This window comes from Panthera tigris, chromosome B1 (genome assembly GCF_018350195.1).
Source record: "Panthera tigris isolate Pti1 chromosome B1, P.tigris_Pti1_mat1.1, whole genome shotgun sequence".
NCBI classification, from domain to species: domain Eukaryota; kingdom Metazoa; phylum Chordata; class Mammalia; order Carnivora; family Felidae; genus Panthera; species Panthera tigris.
In genome coordinates this window covers 101,851,418-101,875,066 of record NC_056663.1, presented here as the reverse complement: position 1 = coordinate 101,875,066, position 23,649 = coordinate 101,851,418, and the positions used below count along the sequence as shown (strand labels likewise).

The 23,649-nt window shown below is 35.3% G+C and overlaps 1 protein-coding gene across 1 annotated transcript in view; it reads right to left on the bottom strand.

The window, feature by feature from the left end:
* Nucleotides 1–22,087, bottom strand: part of BBS7 (Bardet-Biedl syndrome 7) — a 35,639-nt gene extending 13,552 nt beyond the window's left edge. The window contains exons 1-12 of the mRNA XM_007087599.3: nucleotides 21,887–22,087; nucleotides 19,898–19,963; nucleotides 15,995–16,057; nucleotides 14,104–14,279; nucleotides 11,564–11,750; nucleotides 9,069–9,141; nucleotides 8,286–8,402; nucleotides 6,514–6,644; nucleotides 5,177–5,261; nucleotides 4,088–4,190; nucleotides 2,259–2,451; nucleotides 966–1,040 (exon numbers count right to left, since the gene is read on the bottom strand). Of these exons, the coding sequence (XP_007087661.2) occupies nucleotides 966–1,040; nucleotides 2,259–2,451; nucleotides 4,088–4,190; nucleotides 5,177–5,261; nucleotides 6,514–6,644; nucleotides 8,286–8,402; nucleotides 9,069–9,141; nucleotides 11,564–11,750; nucleotides 14,104–14,279; nucleotides 15,995–16,057; nucleotides 19,898–19,963; nucleotides 21,887–21,922 (1,305 nt within the window). The 5' untranslated portion in view covers nucleotides 21,923–22,087. The remainder of the gene's footprint in view (nucleotides 1–965; nucleotides 1,041–2,258; nucleotides 2,452–4,087; nucleotides 4,191–5,176; nucleotides 5,262–6,513; nucleotides 6,645–8,285; nucleotides 8,403–9,068; nucleotides 9,142–11,563; nucleotides 11,751–14,103; nucleotides 14,280–15,994; nucleotides 16,058–19,897; nucleotides 19,964–21,886) is intronic.
* Between the last annotated feature and the right edge of the window lie 1,562 nt (nucleotides 22,088–23,649).

Here is a 23,649-nt window from a genome sequence, read left to right as displayed (position 1 = left end):
TATATGTATAATGACTTGCCAACTCTAATCATCATCTGCTCTGGCTTGCCTTCTCCAAAACAACCGTTCCAGACCTTATTTTCCCTAACTTCTCTCCAGGAGCCACACTTAGTTCTGGGACTGCTAGTGTGTGCTAGTACTGAACAGAAAGAAGTGATATATTAAGCATATCCAAAAGCTCTGATACAATCTCATCCAAGACACTTTACACATGGTAAGTACCCACCAAATGTCTGCTAAATAAAGGTTAAGCAAGATTCAACAAGCCCAGAAATGGTGAAAAAGAACAAGCAGAAGAAACAGACCATGTTCAAATGTAGGAATGTGTGAAACTATATAGCATTTTCAAGAAATTTTAAGAACTTCAGTTTGGCAGCAATAATGTGCATGGGAGGGAAGGTAGCAGTTGGTAAGAGATCAGCTAGAGATGTAATCAAGAGCTGAATCATGGAAAGCTGTTATGCCACAATGAGGAATCTGACTTATATGCAGCAGGAAATAAGGAATCTTTAAAGGTTTTGAAAAAAGAAATGACATGGTGATATTTACATTTTTAGGAAGACCTCTCTGGTGGCGGTGTACAGCAGAGCCTGGAGGTGAGAGGCAATACTGGAGATAGAAAAACTGATAGATGAGTAGTTCAAACAAACATGGTAAGGGCCTGAAAAGTTAACAGAAGTGGAAATGAAGCAGAGTAGAGACATAGGAGCCAAGGACATAGACTGGCAAAAAATAGTGACTAACTGGATTTAACAGATCAGAGAAAGGAAGGAATCTAGGAAAACACCCCAGTTTTCTGGATTATCTGAAAATAGGGGAAATGAGCTGAAACAGATTTTGAGGGAAAGGTTATGAAAAACAGATTGAAGAAACATTAAACCTTAGTAGCATTTATTAGGCTTTATTCAAAATGGTATAATAGAAATGAAAAAGTGTCTGAAAAATTCTTGATACTTTTTACTCACCTCAGAATCACAGCTGCTAAAGCTGACAACAGCAGAATTTTTATCCACATCAAGTAAATCTATTGGAACATCACTCTACAGTCAATATTAAAAAAAAAAAATGGTTCAGATGGAAAGCTAAAAAATTTACAAAACATTATTTTCTCTTAGGGTTCTCTTTAGTTCTAGTTCATGTTCATCTTTAAATTTGAGCATATGAATTCTCTTAATTTACATTTGATAATGTACTTCTAGAAAATAAATGCACTAAAAAATGTTATATCACAATGTTTATTTTTTTCTAATTTGGACTATTAGAGATCATAAACGATCATCTCTCACCACCCCCTTAAAAGTATAATCTTTCTACCTATTTTTGTCAATGCTAAAAATGTTACCATAGTCTAAAAATAATAATATGGCCATTCTGATTCTATCAGTTCATTTTTATCAATTTAGTTTTTACCTGCATCACAAAAATGAGATAATTTTTGGTCTCCTCTAGAGAGGTAGTTCCTAGGGCACTGTTGTTGCACTCAGTTCTATCTAAATGGTGCTCCTAGAGTTGTGTAATGCAGCCCTTATGCTAGCATTACCTAAGACAGATTTCAGCCTTTAAATTTTAATTAATAATCTGATCTCTCCCCCACATCTTTTTAAACATTATCTTCTTTCTCCACTTTATTCTCTTCTCATCTTCTTATGGGTTTTCCATCTTTTGCTTGTTTTCCATTCATCCTACTACCATCCTTTCCCACTCCCTGAATATCTTACAATTTAAAGAAAAACTGATTAAATATATTATTGAATGGAGTTGTGTATTATTACCCCTATATTTCACCTTTTGGGAATATACTTTGTCTACGGACCTACCCAGAAACTGGTGGTTAATGAGCAAGCTGTACTGTAAGCTACCATTTTAGAATTGAGAGCTTAAAAAAAAGGTTCTAATAAGGGCATTAAATACTGCAGTTTTCTAAATCGCATCTCTTAAAATTCTCTTAAGATCGCCAAAGAACAAAACCCTTACTGTTCTTTTTGATGCTTCTTAAAACTTAAGTCCATCAGTCTTTCGTGTAATACTTACAGGATAAATAAAAAGTAAAGATATAACTTAGATAATCTATGAGCAAACTGATTATCTAATAGAAGATTAGATAAACCTTTAAAATTACTATCTAAGCTAAATGCAATTTAAAGAAAAACACTTAAAATTACTGTCTAAAATTAAAAGTGTTCAATAATAATTAGTGCATACGGCTGGTCTGCAAAATAGATCCAATCACAAAACAAAGAAATTAGACACTGGCTTACCTGTATTAAGACATTATCTATTGCTGTCTGCACCTCTAAGATGAGGCTGTAGCTGGCATCATCTTTATTTAATGTAAACTTGTCATTTACACTAAATGAAGGTACTGCTGATTTTGCTTTGCTTGATTGGGAAGACTGTTGATATTTCTCTCTTTCCTGTAGTACCTTATACTGCAGATGTTCCAGCTCACTCCTAGAGAGAATATATACAACTGTCACCTATAAGTATAAACATTTGAAGTCCTTAGAATGATTACAAGAATTTGAGACATTTACTTGTGCAAAACGGATTTTTATTAGTTGAACTAGAACTATGACACTAATACAAAGTTTTGTTTCTATGACTAACCAAACAATTCCACATTATTTATCTCTAATCTAAAAATTAAAACTCAGTCCCATACCAGCAATATTAATAAAGAGTTGTAACTATCAAGGCAAGCTGAAAATAATCAGTTCTAACACACAAATCTAGTTATAGTTAATCAGAAAAGAAACTAATTGTACTGGAGCAGAGAAATATGTTAGACTTAATTTGAAGAAACAAAATGTGTAAAACCAGTAAATATGTGCCTTTCAGTAAAAATTAGGGGAAACAGACAAAATAAGAAGGAGGCTGTGGAGTACTAACATTTTGGGGACCATAAGATGATCATGAGCTAGTGGTACAGCTGAGTTTCTTCTATCAAGTGTTTAAAAGGATTCTGCTGACCTTCAACTGTACAGACATTGCTTCATTGCTTAGAGTCACTTCAGTTAAAGGGAAACAACATATGCAAATGTAGCAACTAGTAACTGAGAAACAACAACATGAGGCTTAGCCAGCCCCAACTTAGGGGAAAAAATCTGGGTAAGAGCTTGGAAGGGATTTGTGCGATAAACAAAACAAAGGAAAAGATTCATTCGTACAAGAAATATTTACTTAGAGCCTCATATGTACCTATGTTGCAGGTGCTGAATGAACAAAACAGACATAATCTTCTCATGAGCTTACATTCCACTGGAATCAGGAGGGACAGACTCGGTTATAAATGTAAGGTATACTGACGATGTGAGAGAATAGCCATTAATTCTACTTGGTTTCCTTATTGCATGAACGTTGGAGCTTGGAGTCCAGGTGGCTTTGCTAAACTGGCTTGTGGTAAACATGTGGTGTGGCTTTAGTGAACTAGTACTTGTGGCATTTTGCTGTCTTAAAAACTTAAGTAGCCCTCAACTACCACCAAAAATAAAAATAGATCAGCCCTCACTGCCCCCAAGAGGTTAGTAAGGGTTGAAGTAGGGAGAGCAGTCATTAGAAGTTTCAGCAACTCCCACTTCTTCACTGTATGAAGCAAATTTACTTGAGTCTGGGGTCTCTTTTCATAGGATTTGTCAAATTGAACAGGCCACAGAAGCAATCCCTGTGTCTAAAAGAGTCAACATTACTCATTTCCAGTAAGAAAACTGATAAGCCAATGTTACAGATTCATAAGGGTCCACAGGAGCAGTAAACAGTACAATTAAGAAGGAATACAGCTGTCTGTGTTGGTCTCTTTCTAATGTCTGTGAAAAAACAAAACACTACAACTATCTATAAACAAATGAAAAATGTGATTTTTGATCTATGAAAAAGTCAGTATAGAAAAAAGTAATAATATGTATATAAATAATATAAAAAGTATATTTATAACTTTAAAATACTAATTAGCACTTACTGCAAATTTTCTCAAACTGATAAATTTAAAAAGGTGATAAAATAATTAATTGTATAATTTCTTCCAATAAAATATAAGAACTACACACTTCATGAAATAAAAAAAAAAGCAAACAAAAAAATCCAAAATTACCTTAAGTTAGAAATTTTATTTTGCATCTCCTGATTAATTTTTACTTCTTCTCCTGGTCCACTTTCCTTATGCATAGGCTCTGTTGTCAGACCTGTAACCCAGCCTGCAGAGATGAATTAAATTGTGCACCATTAAGTACTGCTAGTATTAAAAGAAACCCGAATATACATGCCCCTTTGTCCACCAACATCAACCTCATTTAGTCCTAGGACTTATTGTCCTTGAAAAAACAAGACAAAACAACAAAATATATCAAGCTGGAAAATACTGAAGCCATAAAGAAACTACATAATAAACATTTGTGATACTATTTTTATTTTGTGTAAACTACTATAATGCTATGATTAAAGAAATCTTTCACTTCTCAATTTATAGTTTTAGTTTTCAAGTATGGAATAAGTCAACACAATTCTAGCAAGTTCAAATATACCTGATGAATTAGAACTGTCTTTCGAAAATCATGTTTATGGAAAGTTAAACTCTCGCATTGGCTATTTTAAGAATGTAAAAGAATCACTAACTCAAAAGCAAGGGAATTTTTATAAGAAATATAGACAGTAACAAAACATAAACTAAAGTTCAGTAAATACTTCTTTTTAAACCAAAGAACATCATTTAATTTTCAAAGATTAAGTAGAGTATGTTAAGTACTCCATTATTCACATATTACCTCTTTTATAAACCAATACACCTACTCCTTCCCTCCTTAGTTTTTAACCAGTAAAGGTTTTAATGCTATAGGTAAGACTGATTTACTAATAACACTTTTTTTAAAAAGTTATCATCAAAAATAATTTATTAAGGGACGCCTGGGTGGCTCAGTCAGGTAAGTGTCTGACTCTTGATTTCAGCTCAGGTCATGATCTCAGGATTGTGAGATTGAGCTCTGTGTTGGGCCCTGGGCTGAGCATGGAGCTTGCTTGAGATTCTCTCTCCCTCTCTCTCTCTCTGCTCCTCCCCCACTCATGCTTGCTTGCTCTCATGCTCTCTCTCTCAAAATTAACATTAAATAATAACATTAAAAAATAATTTATTAAATGTATATTTTTTCTTAATGATTCTTTCTTTACCTATTACTATTTCCCTTACCTGAATACGTGGATACCACAATTTCATCATAGCCTTCTTTCCCTACACAACCACCCTGGATAGATGTGACACTTTCAGACAACATCTAAAACAAATTTAAGATCAAGTACTTCATTAATAGCTAAAAAGTTCACAGACATATTAAAATAAGTAATAAAACTTATTTTCCTCCCTCCAGACATTCAACATACATTTATTGAATACTTATCATTCGAAACACTGAGATTGGAGAGGCAAAAATCCTGCACAAATGGCAGAAAATTCCAGTGCTTTTAAATTTGGGGGAAAGAAGACTGAAAATGACTCATATATGTGTGTGTAGCACTCAGCCACAGTAGCCACATAATGAGCAAAAATCATTTATTTATATAAAGAGGTTTTTTTTTAAAAATTACATAAGCAAAACTCCCAATATGTTTAGTCTATCATCTGAATTCTACATACCACCTCTCATGCGTTTTTTCCAAATAGTTTTTGGAAATGAACAAAGAATAAAGTTTTTTAGATGAATAAAGGAGATGATAGCCTCTATGAAACCTTTAGGGAATTTTTATTCCCATATTATCTATGTAATACCTTTATCTATACATCAAAACATCTGTATTTGCTCATCTACAGTTAAAGCTGGGACTGAGGGGAAGCACTAGTAGTGAAATCAGACAAAGAAAACTTGATACTGGTTGTGGTTTTTGTTGTTGTTTTTTTTAAAACAGCCTCAATCCATCCTGCATAAGGCAGGATGGGAAACCCTGGACTAGAGAACACCACTTTATGAAACCGAAAGATTCATTTTACAGCAGACTGATTCTCCATGTAACTCCGTACCTTGGCATAAACAAGCTTAACTACATTAAAATCTGTGAACTAAAATTACTCATATTTAGTAATTCTTCTCATTTGGTAAAGTCTTGGGTGGTTAGAAGTGAAATTGCGACTTTTCTCTCTCTGCTCAAGGATATTTTGATATTGTTCTAACAACATGAGTTTATTCCTAAAACATTATTACTTTAAAACAACAGTCTTGTTTGTTACCCAAACATATAAATGTTACTCCTGTAATCCACTATGGATTGTAGAAACTAAGGCAAAATAATTAAAGTTCAGGTATACAATATTTAGAAACCAAATGAAGAAGCAATTTATTATTTATCTGGAAGGCAATAGCCTATTATTCAAACATAAGAGCAGTCTAGAGAAGATTTTGATAACATCAAAGCAGCAATATTCTAAGCCAAACACAAGATATTAATATAATTTAATAAAACCCAAAACATCACAATCATCTCTATAATTATTTGATGAATATAAGCATATATAGTCTTTTTAAATGAACTGACCTGATCAAATCGTAGAACAGGCTCATTTGTATTGTCAAAACTATACACTTGTACCACTCCATCATCTCTCCCAACAAGTAAATCTTTAACCCCATCACCCACAATGTCAAAGCTGTCAACACACAAAATACCTTTAAAAAAGATGATAGAGGTGACAAGCTATTAATAAAACTAACATTAGGGCCAAGTACAGACAAAGTAAGGCTGAAAACATGTATATACTGAATCAGAATGGGAAAACAAAGAACAGAAAACTTGAAGCATAATCAGGTATCCCCTTTTCTGCCCACATTCAGCCATTTCCAAGACTTTAAATATAATCTAAATGGAAATGGCTCATAGTTTTTATCTCTAGCTCTAGCCTCTCTCTCCCCAGAGCTCCAGACTTCTACATCCAAGATCCTATACAGCATCTTCTTTGAGACGTCCATTTGCATCTCAAACGTCCTATGCCCCAAAGAAAATTCTTCATTCCCCTTTAGTGCACCCCATCAATGGTCCTTCCCCAAACTCTCCTCATCTCAGTAAGGTATCACCCATTTGTTCAGGCCAAAAATCTAGACTACATCTCTGATTCCTGTCTTTTTCTCACTGCCCAGACCAAATCCCTTAGCAAATCTTAACAGCTCTATCTCCAAAATATATACTGAAATTGAGTCCTTCCCATTTCCAACTACCATTAGCCTAGCTCAGGCCACTTATCTGTAGTCTAGACTAAAATAAATTATAACAACTATAACAATGACTTCCTAACTGATCGCCACACTTTCAATTTTGAGCTGCTTCTCCCAGATCCATTCTCCCTGGTATGTTTTTTGCTTTGTTTTGTTAGATTAGATCATATCATACTCCCACTTACAATTCTCCAAAGACTTCCCACTGCACATAGATTAAAATTCAATCCTTTTCCAAGGTCCACAAGGACCTACATGATTTGGCCCTATGCTAAGTCTCTGACTTGTCTTGTCATGCTAATGCATTTAGCCACACTGACCTTCACTTTGCTCCTCAAATGAATCAAGTTTACTTATGCCTTGATTTTTTCCTCTTTACTTATGCCCTGATTTTTTCCTCTTTCTGGAGCATAATTTTCCCCCCAAGTTTTACATTACTAACTCCTTTTCTTATGAATCAGATCTCGGCTCAAATTTCACCTTTTATAAGACACCTTCCATTACCACCCAGTCTAAATTTAGTTTTCTTCCTTCCACCTATCACTAATGCATCACTGTCTGATATTTTTTTCAGATGACTTAGATGAAGTTATCTATTTATTCATTTGTTTATTCTCTGTTGCCCCTAACAAGTATTTGTTGAAGGAATAAATGAATACATGAATAGAATTACTATACCTATAAATAGCCATCTTACTACTTTCTAAGTCAGATATAAATTTCCTCAGAAAGGTATAAATCCTTTAGAAAACCAGAATATTCCCTGACTCACTATACTTCTTCCTTGCTTAATATCAAATATTCCTAAATTCCAATTAATTTCCTACATCAGTGAATAATGGATTTGATACTATGGATGGACATTAGCCCACAAAAACCTACCTATCCTAAATTACCATTACCATTTCTTAATTAAAAAATGATGCCAAAGTATGACAGACCTGCTAAATAAACAAAGAGTAAATAAATCTGAGGTGGCTCTGTAAATTGTTAAGCTTACCAAATACTGTGAATAAATAAAACAGAATGAACTATATAAAATTTAGGATATTTAATAATTAATGACATTTCAGAATCTAAACTACATCAAAAACATACCTCCCAGCTTTTTCTCATTTCGAATTTCCCACTTGTGTATCGGTTTGGAGGTAGTGATCTGAATAAGCCCAAGTTTTCCATCTGATGTTCCAAACAAAAGGTCTTCTCCAGAGTCACCTAGTTTATAATTAAAGTTAACATGTTAGGGGCACCTCGGTGGCTCAGTCGATTAAGTGTCCGACTTCAGCTCAGGTCATGATCTCACGGTTGGTGGGTTCGAGCCCTGCGTCAGGCTCTGTGCCGACAGCTCAGAGCCTGGAGCTTGCTTCAGATTTTGTGTCTCTCTCTCACTCTGTCCCTACCCCACTCATGCTCTGTTTCTGTCTCAAAAATAAATAAACATAAAAAAAAATTTTTTTTTAAGTCAACATGTTATACTTATCTCATGACTCATAAGATCTCCTTAAAACTGAAAAAATTTTCATATACATGGACTTTAATGTAAAAATATCATTTAAAAAATATAAAAAGACAGAAAACTTAATTTTGGAGGATGGTTATATAGTCACAGAATTTTATAAACTAAGAGATAATACCCTTCCTCATCATCTAATTTTAAGATGAGGACACTGAAAATTAAAGTTCAACAATTCATTATTGTTAGTTACTGGCAAGTTATCAGACTACTGTCTCAATTCCAGTTCATTAACATATAGTTACCTTATTAAAAACTTAACATACAGTTAAATGATTAACTATACTTAATATATAATTAAATGATTAAAAACCTGAAATATCTAGACTTAAATAACAAAACGCACTTCCTTATTTTATTGTGATTACCGCCATTTCCGTTGTGTAGTGCTAAAACAGTAGGTGGGCCAGGAACTTCAGTTTCATACATCACATCAGATCCCTGAAGAAGAACAAGTATTTTAAAACTGAAACAGAACATAAATTTAGTATACATACTCCTTGATAACATCAGTATTCATATAAAGAAAAACTCTAGAATAAAACTGCTGAAAAAAGTTAGACTGTGATTATTAACTTGCATTTCTTTAGCAATTTTGTATATGTTAACTCATTTTAAAATATATAATATTTAAAGATCACGAAGAAATATTTAAAATACTCAACACTTAGAAAAGTTTTCAATTTAAATACTTTGTTTGCCCAAAAACTTGACACTGGTAAATTTTCCTATCAAAGCTTTCCAGGAATAAGTTGTTTGTTCTGTTTTCTTTAACTCAGAGCACAAATATTTAAACACACCCAAAGTTACTTCCTAAGAAAAAGACAAGCCCAGGGGCTCAATTTTGCTTCCTGAAAAATGTGAATGAAGTTTGCCACCCTAGTCCCAGAGTGGTAGCAGACATGTGTCATCTAAGGCAGAAAATAGCCCCTACCTAACCCTCAACCTGATTCTCATCGTCAACCTTAAGAGGTCGTCCAGGTTCTCAGGATGGTAACTGACACAAGAAGGTTATGCAGATTTTTTTTTCAACAGGACTTCTCACTCTTTAATGTGCCATTACACTTTTTGGTACTCTAAGAAGGTAGGTGGTGAGTACCACCAGAACAGCAATATCCAACATCTAGGGTGTTATCTCTTAGGGTAGTACATTGAATGTGTTGTTTCATTTAGTTGGATAATACCAGCAGGTGGGTTCTCAGTGTTTTCATTGTACAGAAGAAGAGACTGAAGTTGGGAGCAGTTAACTTGACATAGTCACATGGTCAATAAGTATTTGGGTATTTCCAAAACCTATTCCAGTGAGAGGCAGAATGACGTGTTATTTAGAGAAGAAAATAAGTTACGTCCATTTATTTGTCTTTTTTAAAATTTTGCCACTTCTAATGTTTTCATTTAGTACATAGTATTTTGTGAAGCTATTAAAGAATAGGGTACTTATAAGTATCTACACTTACATGGAAAAAATAACTATGATAAATCATTCAACGAAAAAAATGTGAAATTATAGTAAATATGTAATGACCTTTTAGTTAAATATATATAGAATATATAAAAGTAATGTGCTTTATCTTTTATTTATAATTACATTTGAAATTTCATATATATCGACTATATAAACACAAAAGAATCCACAAGAAAACTGTTTAAAAAAAGGCTACTTCTGGGGCAATGGATAATGAGCAGTAAAGGGGAGGAAGGACGTATGAAGGGCAGAGCAAAGGCTTCAAGCTGTAACTTCCCACAAATCCTTACTGAATTCTTTATTTTTACAGCAAGTACATGGATCTCTTCTAGTTAAACAAAGCAGAATCCTAGAATCAGCTGGAACAATTTCTAACTGAATTCTAGCCAGCTCCTGTTTAAAAGCCTTATTCAAACAATTCATATTTGGGAGTACAGGCTATGGAAGAAATTAATTATTCATCCCTCTAGAATGAATCTTGAACATTACTTTATCTTCCCTTGGCAGGGGGGTGGAGGGGGCAGGGAGAACCTCATAGAACCATTGGATTTTTCCTTCTATAAAAGGACTAACACCAAGAAATGGCCATCTGACTATGAAATTCCAAAGAATGAGATAGCCTGTGACGGCACAGAATAAACAGCTAGATTTTTTATTCAATTGCGCTATCATTAGCCCAAGTTTCTGATCCAAATAATCCACCTGTTCTATGTTATTTGCATTAAACTTTATTTTGTGGATCCTGGTGTTTGTATGTATGTGTATTTTATTGAAAGTCACTTTTGAAGAGACATAGGTGTAACTATTATACTAATAACAATACCTTATGCATCATGGTTTTTAATAGAAATATAAGGACAATAAAATGATTTTTCCCTCTATCATTCATTTATTCATCCAACAAGTATTTACTGAGTGCTTATTTTGTTGCACATACTGTCATAAATATGGAATAAACCCAAATGATACATCCTTTGATCTCAACTATTCCTTCTTTGTTAAAGCCTAACATCCACTCCCCAACCCAATTTCCTCCATTTATTTGATTTTGGCAGGGAGGAAAGGGTAATGGAGGAAGAAAGCCAAAAAAAAAAAAGCTGCGAAGGGTTCTATAGCAAAGGCACTCCATTCAAACTGGACTAACTCAGAAATTATGTATGGGATTGGGAGGAAGCATCCTTTTTCCCATGTATGCCTAAAACTCACCAAAGATCTTAATACATTTGGCTCAAGTTAAAAAAAATTAGCATACCAATTAAAAGGCATTTTTTCCAGATATAATTTTAAGTAAGACATTTAAAGCGGCAGTAATAAGTAATTTAACTTAAATACACATTGTTCAGTAATACTTATTTAGCATAAATTATGAAAAACTATAAAAATGCAAATCACAGAAACCTGTAAAACTCTGAGCACTCTGTCCTGGCAGGCCAATACTGGTGTAATACTAGGTAATCTTTCCACTGGAAGGCAGATGACATCATTGATTTTGTCCCCAGAAAGGTAATAATGCTGGTCTTTGCAGTCACAATAATGGTTATAGATGTAACTTGCACTGAGAAAGAGGTCTGAGCCAGATATATGCCTGAGAACATTAAAAGTAATAAAAAATATCCATATTTTTAAAAATAAGCATAGAAAACTCCTGAACTTTTATGAGATGAAAACAAGTTTATACAGTTTCTATCATTTTATCACAGACTTAAAGAATAGATATTTTTCCCCCTCATTTCCCCCACTTAATTTTAGCCTTTAGGTATAACATTGATTTTGAAAGCTGTGAAGACCTTAAGGTCTTAGGCATCTCAAAAATTAAGCTCAGAAAAAATGAAAACAAAGACAATGATAATTTAACTGTCTATATCTGAAGACAATTTGAAAAAAAGAACTTTTTTTAAATGCATACTATGTGACAAGCACTGTCCTAAATGATTTACATGTATTACATGGATTAGCTTAATCCTCATAATGTTAAAAAGCAGGGACCATTATTATTCCTTTTGACAGAGAACAATAAAATGTTAGGTAACTTGTCTAATGGCACACAACCAGTAGTGGAGTAGACTGCATTAGAGAGTTAGCTTTCTTACTACTTTTCTGAACTGTCTAGCAAAGGCTGTTGGAAATGAATCTACTTTAAATGGTAAACAGTGAAAAAAAAATATTTCATTAGATTTTTATCTTGAAAAAAGAAATGAAAAACATTCATTTTAAATTATATTTAACAAAATGTAGACAATAATCATAACAACATTCTAATTCTATATCGAATCCAGTTTTCACTTGGGGAGCTGAAACTTGACAAAAATTATATACTAGTATATTACCTTTCACTTGTAGACTGCTATAACCATAAAGAAGGTGATAATAAAGAAGGTAATTTTATTTGAAGGTTTATTTGAAGGTGAAACTTCTAAAGTCTAGTTAGAAAGTTTTGGAATTAAAATTATTTCTTATCCTATAATTATCCTCATTGATTTTCTCTTCTTCAATTATCGCTTAAGTGGCCTCACTCTGTGGCTCTGCATATGATTTCAGTAGTCCTCAATATCATTTTTATCAACTAACAAAATTCTTTTTCAAGACTTAAAAGTTTCATCTAGAAATCCATCTGTATTACATTTGCAATTATATTACAGTTACACATTTTCCAAAATACTGCTTACAATCACTATTGTTGACAAGAGCAGGGATAGATGGAAACGTTAAGCAGGGAAGGGATGCATGAGTGGTAACCAACTTGTAAGTTGTTGTAAGTGCTCTCTTACTGAATCTTGCCAAGTTATAACCTTGCTTTCCTATGCACCCTTATAAATTTGGGGATTCAGACAATAAATTTTCAAAAATTAAGTAAAGATCTTCTCCATCCTGCCACTGCCACTCCAATAAAATCATTTAAGAAACTAGCAAAAGCGACTATTGTCTAGGAAATTCCTTATCTTTCTCAAACCTTTGCCCACACATCCTTCTGAATGTGAGTTATGCTAATTATTAATGTATTACTTTGATTTTAGCATTTTACAATTATCATTGACCATGTCTATCTACAAAAGCATTTCGAAAGTATTCTATTCTTATTAAACCACTGAACTCACTCCCATATACCACTGTTTAAATCTTACCTAATCTCACCAAACCAAAGTTTTGCGGCTTGGATGTCAGGACATGAGACATGCATTATACAGAATTATACAGGACAGCTGTGCATTACATAGAACGCTGAACTGAGTTAGCAGTTTTCAAACCAATGTCTGGTTGCTTATAGAACTTGGCTGCATCATAGTCAGATGAAGAACTTTTTCTTTTAACCCACTCCTAATAATTCCGATTCTGCAGGTATGAGTAAGACAAGAAATCTACTCTTTTAAGCTGCCAAGGGATGCTCCTCAGTAGTAGGTCTGAGGACAGTGGGTTAGATAAACTTCAAAGGCTTTTCAGCCCCCCATGATTAAAAAAAACTAAAATTTAAACTGCAAAATCTCACATATCCAAAAGCCCTTAAGGGAGTTATTTTTACTCAGGGTCTTAACTGATTTACCTAAAATTATATCCTATTGGTAGTTACCAACTTTGACGGCCAGCTTTTTAACAAAATGATGCTACCTCATAACCAAAATTACCAGAGACATCAAAGGAACAGAAACCTAAACATCTCTAGATTTCTTTTACTTTTTTCTTTTATACCTTAATCATGAATCAATTGAACCAATTAGTCAAAAATTAATGTGTAAATACTATGAGAGTCTTTAAAAGAAAACATTTCAACAACCAATTGATTTTGTACTGATTCTAGGTTAATTAGTTTCTTACTAACAAAGTGCCTTTAGACAATTTTACTTCCCAAGAAATCTATTAAGATATGAGACTCAATCTGATGTTTGTCACCTATCCAAAATATTGTAAATGGATATGTAAAGATAAAAAAAGGATGAACATACATAGCTTTAATGCTTTCAGTGAGGTTTGTTTCAAAAGAGAGGAACTGTTTTCCTCTCTTTGTGAAGCCTCTAATCTCAGATCCTGCAGCAACAAAAATTTTCTCCTGGGGTGTATTAAGAACCCCTCCTAGCTCCAATCTTGCAATCTTCTGCCCTGGTAAAGTCTTGAACACTGCCTGCAAAAATCATGGGGGAAAAAATTAAGTACACAAATTTATTGTAAGCATTTTCTTTTACCATAAAAAAACACTGTGATTTCAAACACACAAAGTATTATAGTTCCATTATATAGAAACATCTTTAGATACAAATGTATTTACTTCAGTGGGTCTTCAAGGTTTTTGGCTAAATATCTTCAAAATTTAGAATATTTATTGCCATACATATTTCAGCAACATCATTAAAATCTAAACTCCTGCAACTCAAAGTAGAGTTCATTAAGCAGTGCGATTAGTATGATTAACCTTATTAAAAATGCAGACTTTTCTACTGAATGAGAACCTGTATTTTAACAAGATTCCCCCACTGGCTCCAATGGACATCTTTTTACGCTTGAATTGTCTGTTTAAAACTAATCTCTCCTGCTTTATTCATAATTTTTATAAATTTTAGTAGTATAAGTAAAAGATTGTAGAATTTACTGGAAACCTGAATGTATAACTTGATATCTAATTGGAAATACCATTTGTATTATTAATTTCTTCCTGGTTATTTTCCATTTTATTATTGGCACCAATTTCTCTCCCTCCCCTCCAATGACTTTATACAGAGAATAAAGTATCTGGGAGAATATACAAATAATAGAAACACTGCACCTTCTGACAGTTTTTACCCTATCCAGTTTTTTTATAAATTCTACATAATGTATAGTGAATATATAAGTGCTCACAGCTCAGACCCATTGCTTGTAAACTATGATCTGTCAATATGATAATGCATTAATCACATCCTTGATTAGGTTACATTAAGAGGCAGAGGTGATGGGATAGTCACTTCCGTGTTATATTATGTTACATAAGTTACATAAGACTCTACCTTAGCTGACTGGACAGATTTTCCTGCTGGCTTGAAGCAGGTCACCATGAGAGGGCCAGTGACATATGGCAAAGAACTGTGGGGGCCTCAAGATGTTGAGAGCAGGCCCTGGCTTATAGACAGCAATAAAATGGAGACCTCAGTCCTACAACAGCAAGAATCTGAATCCCGTCAACAACCACGTGAGCTTGGAACAGGACCCCAGCTCCAAAAAGGAATAGATCCTGACTAATATCTACGCTGTAGCCATGTAAGACACGAAACCATATTCCTGACCCACAGAAACTATGAGATAATAGTATTGATTCAAACCCCCAAAAGTAATCTGTCACACACCATAGAAAATTAATATTATCACCCTAGGCTGTCAAAGGTATTTTACAGCTAGCTAGAACATGACTGTTGTCTTGCCTGTAGCCTCATACTTCATGTAACTACTTTTCTCACAATGCATTTTTCATTGTTTTTAGGAAAATTTTAACCTAAGAGTATTCAACAAGTAGTGTGTTTCTTTTTTAGAAAATCCTTTTTTCAAGGCACCTGGGTGACTCAGTCAGTTAGGTGACTGACTTTTGATCTCAGCTTGGGTCTTGATCTTGGGGTCATGAGTTTGGGCCCCACATTGGGCTCCATCCTGGGTGTGGAGCCTACAAAGGAAGGAAGGAAGGAAGGAAGGAAGGAAGGAAGGAAGGAAGGAAGGAAGGAAGGAAGGAAGGAAAGGAAAGGAAAGGAAAGAAAGAAAGAAAGAAAGAAAGAAAGAAAGAAAGAAAGAAAGAAAGAAAGAAAGAAAGAAAGAAAAAGAAAGAAAGAGGAAAATCCTTTTTTCTCCTAAAAAAAAAAAAAAAGCTATACATACCACTGCTTCTCCCTTCTTCATGCCAAAGCACATAACTACCCCATCGTGATCTCCAATAACCACCTACAATAGATTGAAGAGAATATGAAATTACTATAATTATGTCCTATTAACTTATATGGGGGAAACAAGATCTCAAAATATAAATCATAATTTTGAAAGTAGAGATCAGAAAATCTAGGAAAGTGCCTACACAAAAAATAATAGTCCAAGAAATTACAAGAAAGGGGCAACGAGAAGGTAGGGAGAATCATTATTGAAGTTATTGGTCATATATTCTGTTCCTACAATGTAAAGAGAGCAAGAGAACAGAAACAGAAATGTCAGGGAGGTAATTTTTTTCCTTAACTAGAGGATAAGAATATGTTAAGATTAACTTTCAAAACAGATTATCAGTAAAGTTGTGATTGACCTACTTGATATTTTTAAAACCTTCTTAATAGAAAAATTTCACCCTATGCAAAAGCAGACAGAATATTATAATGAATTCCCACATATCCATCATTCAGGTTCAACAACTATCAACATGTAACCAATGGATTATTTTGAAATAAATACAGAGGGAGATTTTAACACTTGTTTCTCAGGAATTGGTAAACAAGCAGACAAAAGAGAAGGATATAGATTAGAAAAACAATTACCTCTGATCTAATATGTATGTACATATGTATGTGTACATTCATGTACATATGTGTAGGATATGTGTGTGTGTGAGTGTGTGCTCACACGTGCATAAATAAGCAATTCACTCATCCTAAGTACATTATAAATGTTCTTTTCAAGCACACAGGAACATTAGAAAATTGACAATGTATTAGGACACAAAACAAGTCTCAATTATCAAAAAGTTGATGTTGCACAGGCCACATTCTTGGGTCCCTGATTCTTAACTTTGGTGTGGGGATCACAAATCCCTTTGTGCATTTTATGAAAGCTATGGACTTTCTTTCTAGAACAATGAACATTCACAAATAATTATGCACACATTTTCAGGAGATTTATGGACCTTTGGTATTGGCAGATTCCTATTCAGATGAAAAAATACATACGAACAGTTAAGGTTTTGAGTTGTTTTTTTTTTAAATACTACATTACTCCAATAATTTGTGAAAACAATAATTACAGGGATTCCCAAAGTGTGATTCCTAGATTCCTGAGGTCAACAAGAACGTTTTAGGGAATCTGGCAAATGAAAACTATTTTTCTAAGTAAGTCTTTATTTTTCTTTTTTGCTATGTTGATATTTACGATGATGATGCGGAGCAATTGTGGATAAAGTTGCTGGTGTCTGGCAAGAATCAAAACAATGACAACAAACCTTACCGGTTGTCACTGTAATCTTCATCACCACTTGAGAGTAAAGAAAAAAATCAAACCTCATGTAAGAATGTTCTTGATGAAGCAATAAAAATTATTAATCTTCTTGAATTTTGGCCCTTGAATCATGTCTTTTTAATATTTAGTGTGAGAAAATAAAAAAATATGCATAAAGCACTTTTGCTGCATACCAAAAATACCACTTAATACCAGTTTTAGTCACAAGCTGAACTATTCAATTTTTTCAAGAAACATAATTTTAAGAATGAAAGAACAACTAGCAACTATTAGCAATGGTTAAGGGGTGCCTGGGGGGCTCAGTGGGTTAAGTGTCTGACTTTTCATTTCAGCTCAGGTCATGATCTCACTCACGGTTTGTAAATCAAGCCCTGCAAGCACCCAGCTCTGCCACCCAGCTCTGTGCTAACAGCGAGGGAGTCTGCTAGGGATTCAATCACTCCCTCCCTCTCTGCCCCTCCCTGGCTTTCTCTCTCTCTCAAAATAAATAAACATTAAAAAAAGAAGGCAATGGTTAATAACAAGCTGTTACTAACACTTGGTATTTGTAGACATTAAAAACAAAACAAAACAAAACAAAAAAACTAAAAGAAGTGAGCTTGTCATTTTAAAGGAAAACAATTGAAAGTATTTGCTCCCAATGATAAAATTTGGGTTTTCAAGTGAAAATGAGTACTTATTTCAAGTGAAATAAGTACTTCGGAAGACTTGAATCTGCCACTGTGAGCTTGACAGCTACTCCATACTTAACTTTTCTGATGAAATCAGTAGTGACATCAACAAATGTGATTTGCTTTATATTTTATAATAACATTTGGAACAATCAACATTTGAACATTCAACTTTTGGAAGATCTGTATATCTCAATGAACCAATAATCTCAAATGACCATTACAGGATGCTATAAAACTATGCATGGGTAAAAGATCCATTCAAAGTACAAATGGTTTTTAATGTATCAAAGTATGAAAAGCTAATCAATATGGCTTCTTATTCCACATTGCAACTAATGTTTAAGTAACTACTATTTGTCAAGTATATGTGAAGAGCCATAATTACCTGGAAAAAGCTATTTAAATAACTCCTAATTTCAACTGTGTGTCTGTGTGAGCTGGATATTCTTTGTATGCTTCAACCAAGACAACAGATTGAATGTAGAAAATAGATATGAGAAGTTAGATGCCTTGCTTATGCCAGACTAAAGAATTTGCAGAAGTGTGACACAACGCCACTATTCTCACTAAATCCTCTTTTTGTTTTTGAAAATGCAGTTACTTTTTATTAAAAATGTTATCTATGTAAACATGTAATGGGTGTATTGTTTAAAAAATAAAATAACAAATATTTTAGATATTTGTTTTAATCTTAATACAGTAATATTGATAGATATAACCTACATAAACAAAAGTTCTTTGGGATCCTCAATAATTTAAGAGTGTAAAAGGGCCCTAAGGCCAAAAAAGTTTGAAAAGTTCTGATCTAGTAGACCAAATACAATAAATGACAATGAAAAATATGTTGATTTATCTTAGTAAAATGTTACTACATCACAATACTGTATTTATTTTGCAGCTATTAAAATATCCTACCAGTCTACTAAGAAATTATAATTGGTTTATAGAAATCATAGGATCAATATTGCTACGAAAATTATTGTCATTGTGGGGCGTCAGGGTGGCCCAGTTGGTTGAGTGTTCGACTTCAGCTCAGGTCATGATCTCACAGTTCACGGGTTCGAGCCCCACGTCAGGCTCTGCACTGACAGCTCAGAGCCTGGAGCCTGCTTTGGATTCTGTGTCTCCTTCTCTCTCTGCCCCTCCTCCCCAAATAAATAAACATTAAAAATATATTTAAAAAATATAGTTATCATTAATTAAATAAAAAGTTCAACATCAAAATACTTAATTACTCTTAAAAATACAATGAAGTTTAAAAAGGATTTTCCCAGGGCGCCTGGGTGGCTTAGTCAATTTACTGTCCCACTTCAGCTCAGGTCATGATCTCACAGTTCAGGAGTTTGAGCCCCGCATTGGGCTCTGTGCTGACAGCTGAGAGCCTGGAGCCTGTTTCAGATTCTGTGTCTCCCTCTCTCTCTGCCCCTTCCCTGCTCACACTCTGTCGCTGTCTCTCTCTCTCAAAAATAAATAAACATTTAGAAAAGTTTTTTTAATAAAAAAATAAAAAGAATTTTCTCTATATCCTAATGTGCTTTATGTTTCTTCTTCATATACACAATCTAGTACACACAATTACACACTGAGTAAATTATTAACAGGGGAATGGAATACATTTTTCAGTCAGTCAACAACATTTATCGAGCAACTTGGAATATACTTTTCAATAAGTTTGCTCAAACTATTACAGATTGTACACAAAAATTATAATATCCAAGAAAATTACTGACTGTGGATGTGCCTTGGTATTCCAACCTCTGTTCAAATTAAAAGAAATTTATTTCCATTTTAACATCAGCATTTTAAAAAGAGTAACTTACTAATAAAGAAAGGAATATAAACCTCTTCTCTGTCAGAGCAAAGAGATAGGGAGAAACCAGGATCTCTACAGTACCTTTTGTGTAGCTCTGTGTCTGGAGGCAGGAAGTAACTTCATAGTCTTCTGAGAGGTCACTCCCACCTAAGGAAACACACCAGCCACCTAGTGAATGTTTTCTGATACACTAATTTGAAGTGATTACATAAGGGATTAAAAGAACCAGCAGATTCAATTCATTTTGTATTGCAATTAGTGATACGAAACAACTACTATCAGTGATGAACTTACTTTCTAATGAAATATATGCCACAAATGACAAAATATAGGAGCCACCCCAAAATAGTAAAATTTATGCTATAAAGTTGTCAAGCCAAAAATAATGTGACACTAGTGGCAACATACTTTATGAACACATATTTCTAGAAGCCTTCACTAAAAACTTCATACAGTTATTCGTTTTCGTACAGTAATTAAAAATCTTTGGAAATAGATTACAATTATTAAAAATGCAACATAGCAGACTTCTGCAAAACACCGAACATGCTGAGGGTCATGTCATCCAATCTGATAGTGAGGACTATTTTACAAAAGGTATGGAAGATGCAAACAGCAGGGAACTGTCACTAGTGGTGCACAGTATGAGAGAAGACGTGGGGAGGATGGGGACCAATGGGACAGACATTGCAGTAAACAACAGACCATAAAAGGATTTACATATCGTGTAGAAGTACAACTTTCTTCTGTATTCTAAGGAGTAGTACTAAAGTTTAAAGTAATCTGTTTAGGGGGCGCCTGGGTGGCTCAGTCGGTTGAGCGTCCCACTGCGGCTCAGGTCATGATCTCATGGTCTGTGAGTTCAAGCCCTGTGTTGGGCTCTGTGCTGACAGCTCAGAGCCTGGAGCCTGCTTCGGATTCTGGGTCTCCCTCTCTCTCTCTGCCCCTCCCCCCATTCATACTCTGTCTCTGTCTCAAAAATAAATAAAACATTAAAATTTTTTTTTGAAAAAAATAAAGTAATCTGTTTAGATTTGCATTTTTGAAACATTCTAACAAGTGATGTGAAGGACGGCTTGGAGGGAGGTGAAGCAGGAGGCTAGGAGCCCAAATAAGAGGCTATTTCAATTACTGGAGAAAGAGAAGATGAAGACCTGAATTGGGGGTAATGGAGATGGGGAAAAAATGGGACCAGTCAAGAGATGTTTAGGAGACACAAGCAGTAGCAAAACGTGGTGACCAGTTCACTACGGAAGATATTACGGTGAAAAGTACCTAGCATAGCTAACAGGGAAACTGACGGGGCAAACTTTTGTATCATGAGCCAAAACGGAATCACTGAAAAAGGAGATGAAAAAGAGGGACAGAATGGCTAGAGCTGAAATACTGAGAGGCAGGATAGTGTAAGAGAGAGAACACCAGCTCCGGAGTCAGAGACTTTGTTTCAAGTTAAGAACTTCATCCTTTTTCGCTGTTAAGTAATTAAGTGATCCTAGATCACCATCTATAACATTATCTACTCAGAGAATTTTTATGAAGAGTAAATAGTAATGTAAGTTAAGCTCATGAAGAAATTACATGTGCAATAAAGAGTTGTCGTTGGCTTTTATGATTATGTGGCTGGTGACGTCCAGCTCAAAGCGAGAAGGGTCTGGCGCTCGGGAGAAGGGGCTGGGGAGAGATGGAGGGAGATTCCCGGAGTTACGGGCCAACAGGTAGCTGCAGCCTGGGAGGCGTACGGCCTTGAAGAGGAATCCGAGATCACGTCAGCTCTTTTTAGGTATTCAAAGTATATTCTAAGTGTATATATGTACATTCTATATATTCTAGGTATGCTGGCAGCCGCCAGCAACGCGGGAGCGTCTGCCGCTTCTTTCCAAGTCCCCGCGGACCCTCAAGGGCGAGCAGTAGTTGCCCGTGACAGCGACAACGAGAGCGCAGCACCCAGCCCTGCACCTTCGCCGCCGCACCCCCTCTGGGCGACCCCGACAGACGTCAGTGGAAGGACAAAATCCTCTCAGGGAGCGGGGCTCGTCCCGCTTGGCGCCCGCTTTATTCCCTCAGGTTTACCTGTAAATAATCCGCTCGGTTTAAATTTAGATCCATGATGGTGGCACCGATGCTGGGGCCAGCGCCGGAACCGCACGGGAACAGAGGCTACTGGACCTCAGGCCTCACGGGTCCCGCTCGCGTCCCCTCGAAAGGCCAACCCCCGCTACGACGGCCTCAGTTGGGGATGCACAGGCGTGGCGTCAAGGCTGCGGCGTCCAGTGTGACGTCAATACGCTCACGCGAGGGGAGCCCACGGCCAAAAGAGAAAGCCCCGCCCCTCTTCCAAAGAACCGCCCACTGACTTAACCTGCTCCAATCACAGGCGGAGAGGAACGGAGGACTAGGCCCAAGACACTAGAGAAAGGTGGTTTCCAGGGAGACTGGAGACGCAGTCTTGGCTCCACCCCCACCGCGGTCTAGAGAAGCACCTCTTTAAGTCTTTCTCAGTGTAGACCCCTGATGTGAAACTTATGTTGACGCTGAACTATTTTACTGACACGGGAAAGAGTCCTTCAAAGAATTAGGTTCCACCGTTACAGGAGTTAGCTTACCACAATAGTTATCAAACTTTTGGCCTTACAGCCCCTTCCCAAAACTCTTAACAAACTATTGAGGACCCCAAAGACCTTTTGTTTATATAAGATCTGCTGATATTTACTATATTAGAAATTAGAACTGGAGGGGCGCCTGGGTGGCTCAGTCGGTTAAGCGTCCGACTCTTGATTTCAGCTTAGGATATCTCTGGCTTTGTGAGTTCAAGCCCCGATTCAGGTTCCACAAGAGTGCAGAGTGTCCTTGGGTTTTCTCTCTCTCTCTCTCTCTCTCTCTCTCTCTCTCTCTCTCTCTCTCTCTCTCTCTCTCCCCCTTCCCTGCTCACAGGTTTGTGCTCGCTCTCTCAAGAATTAAAAAAAAAAAAAAAAGAAAGAAAAGAAATTAAAACTGGAATTTTAAAAGTGTACTTAAAAATAAACTTATTACAGGGGCGCCTGGGTGGCTCAGTCGGTTGAGCATCCGACTTCAGCTCAGGTCACGATCTCACGGTTCGCGAGTTTGAGCCCCGCGTCAGGCTCTGGGCTGATGGCTCAGAGCCTGGAGCCTGCTTCCGATTCTGTGTCTCCCTCTCTCTCTGACCCTCCCCCATTCATGCTCTGTCTCTCTCTGTCTCAAAAATAAATAAAAATCAAAAAAAATAAAATTACATAAAAATTTTAATGAAAATATTTTGGGAGAAAAAAAGAGATAAAAAGTCTGCAAATTGGTGTTTGCAAATCTATTTACTGTCCACCTGAATAGACAAGCAAGTCCCAGATCTCCTACTGCATTCCATCTGTTGGTATATGTGGGTTGTTTTATTTAAGTATATGAAGAAAGTCTGGCGCAAAATTAACAAGTGGTAGTTTTTTTCTTTTTTTTTTTATGCTCGTGAGTAACTTTTGGCCATTTATTTTTATTTTTTATTTTTTATTACATGAAATTTATTGTCAACAAGTGGTAGTTTTTTACAAGCTAATTGCAATGTGGAATGTGTCTTCATTATATAACATCAAAGAAATCCTGTATGTTAATATCACCATGGATTTAATCAGAAAAGTTGTGAAATATTGGAAAGCTATCTACCTCAAACATGGAAACAAATTTTGCAAACTTCTCATTTGTGCTTAAAAGGTCAAATTTTAAGCATTGGCAACAAATGTCAGTGGTTTTCCTTAAAATGATAGGTTCCCTTCTTGAATTCACAAGAAAGTGTATACCAAATACTCTAGTCTGACTAATCATAATTT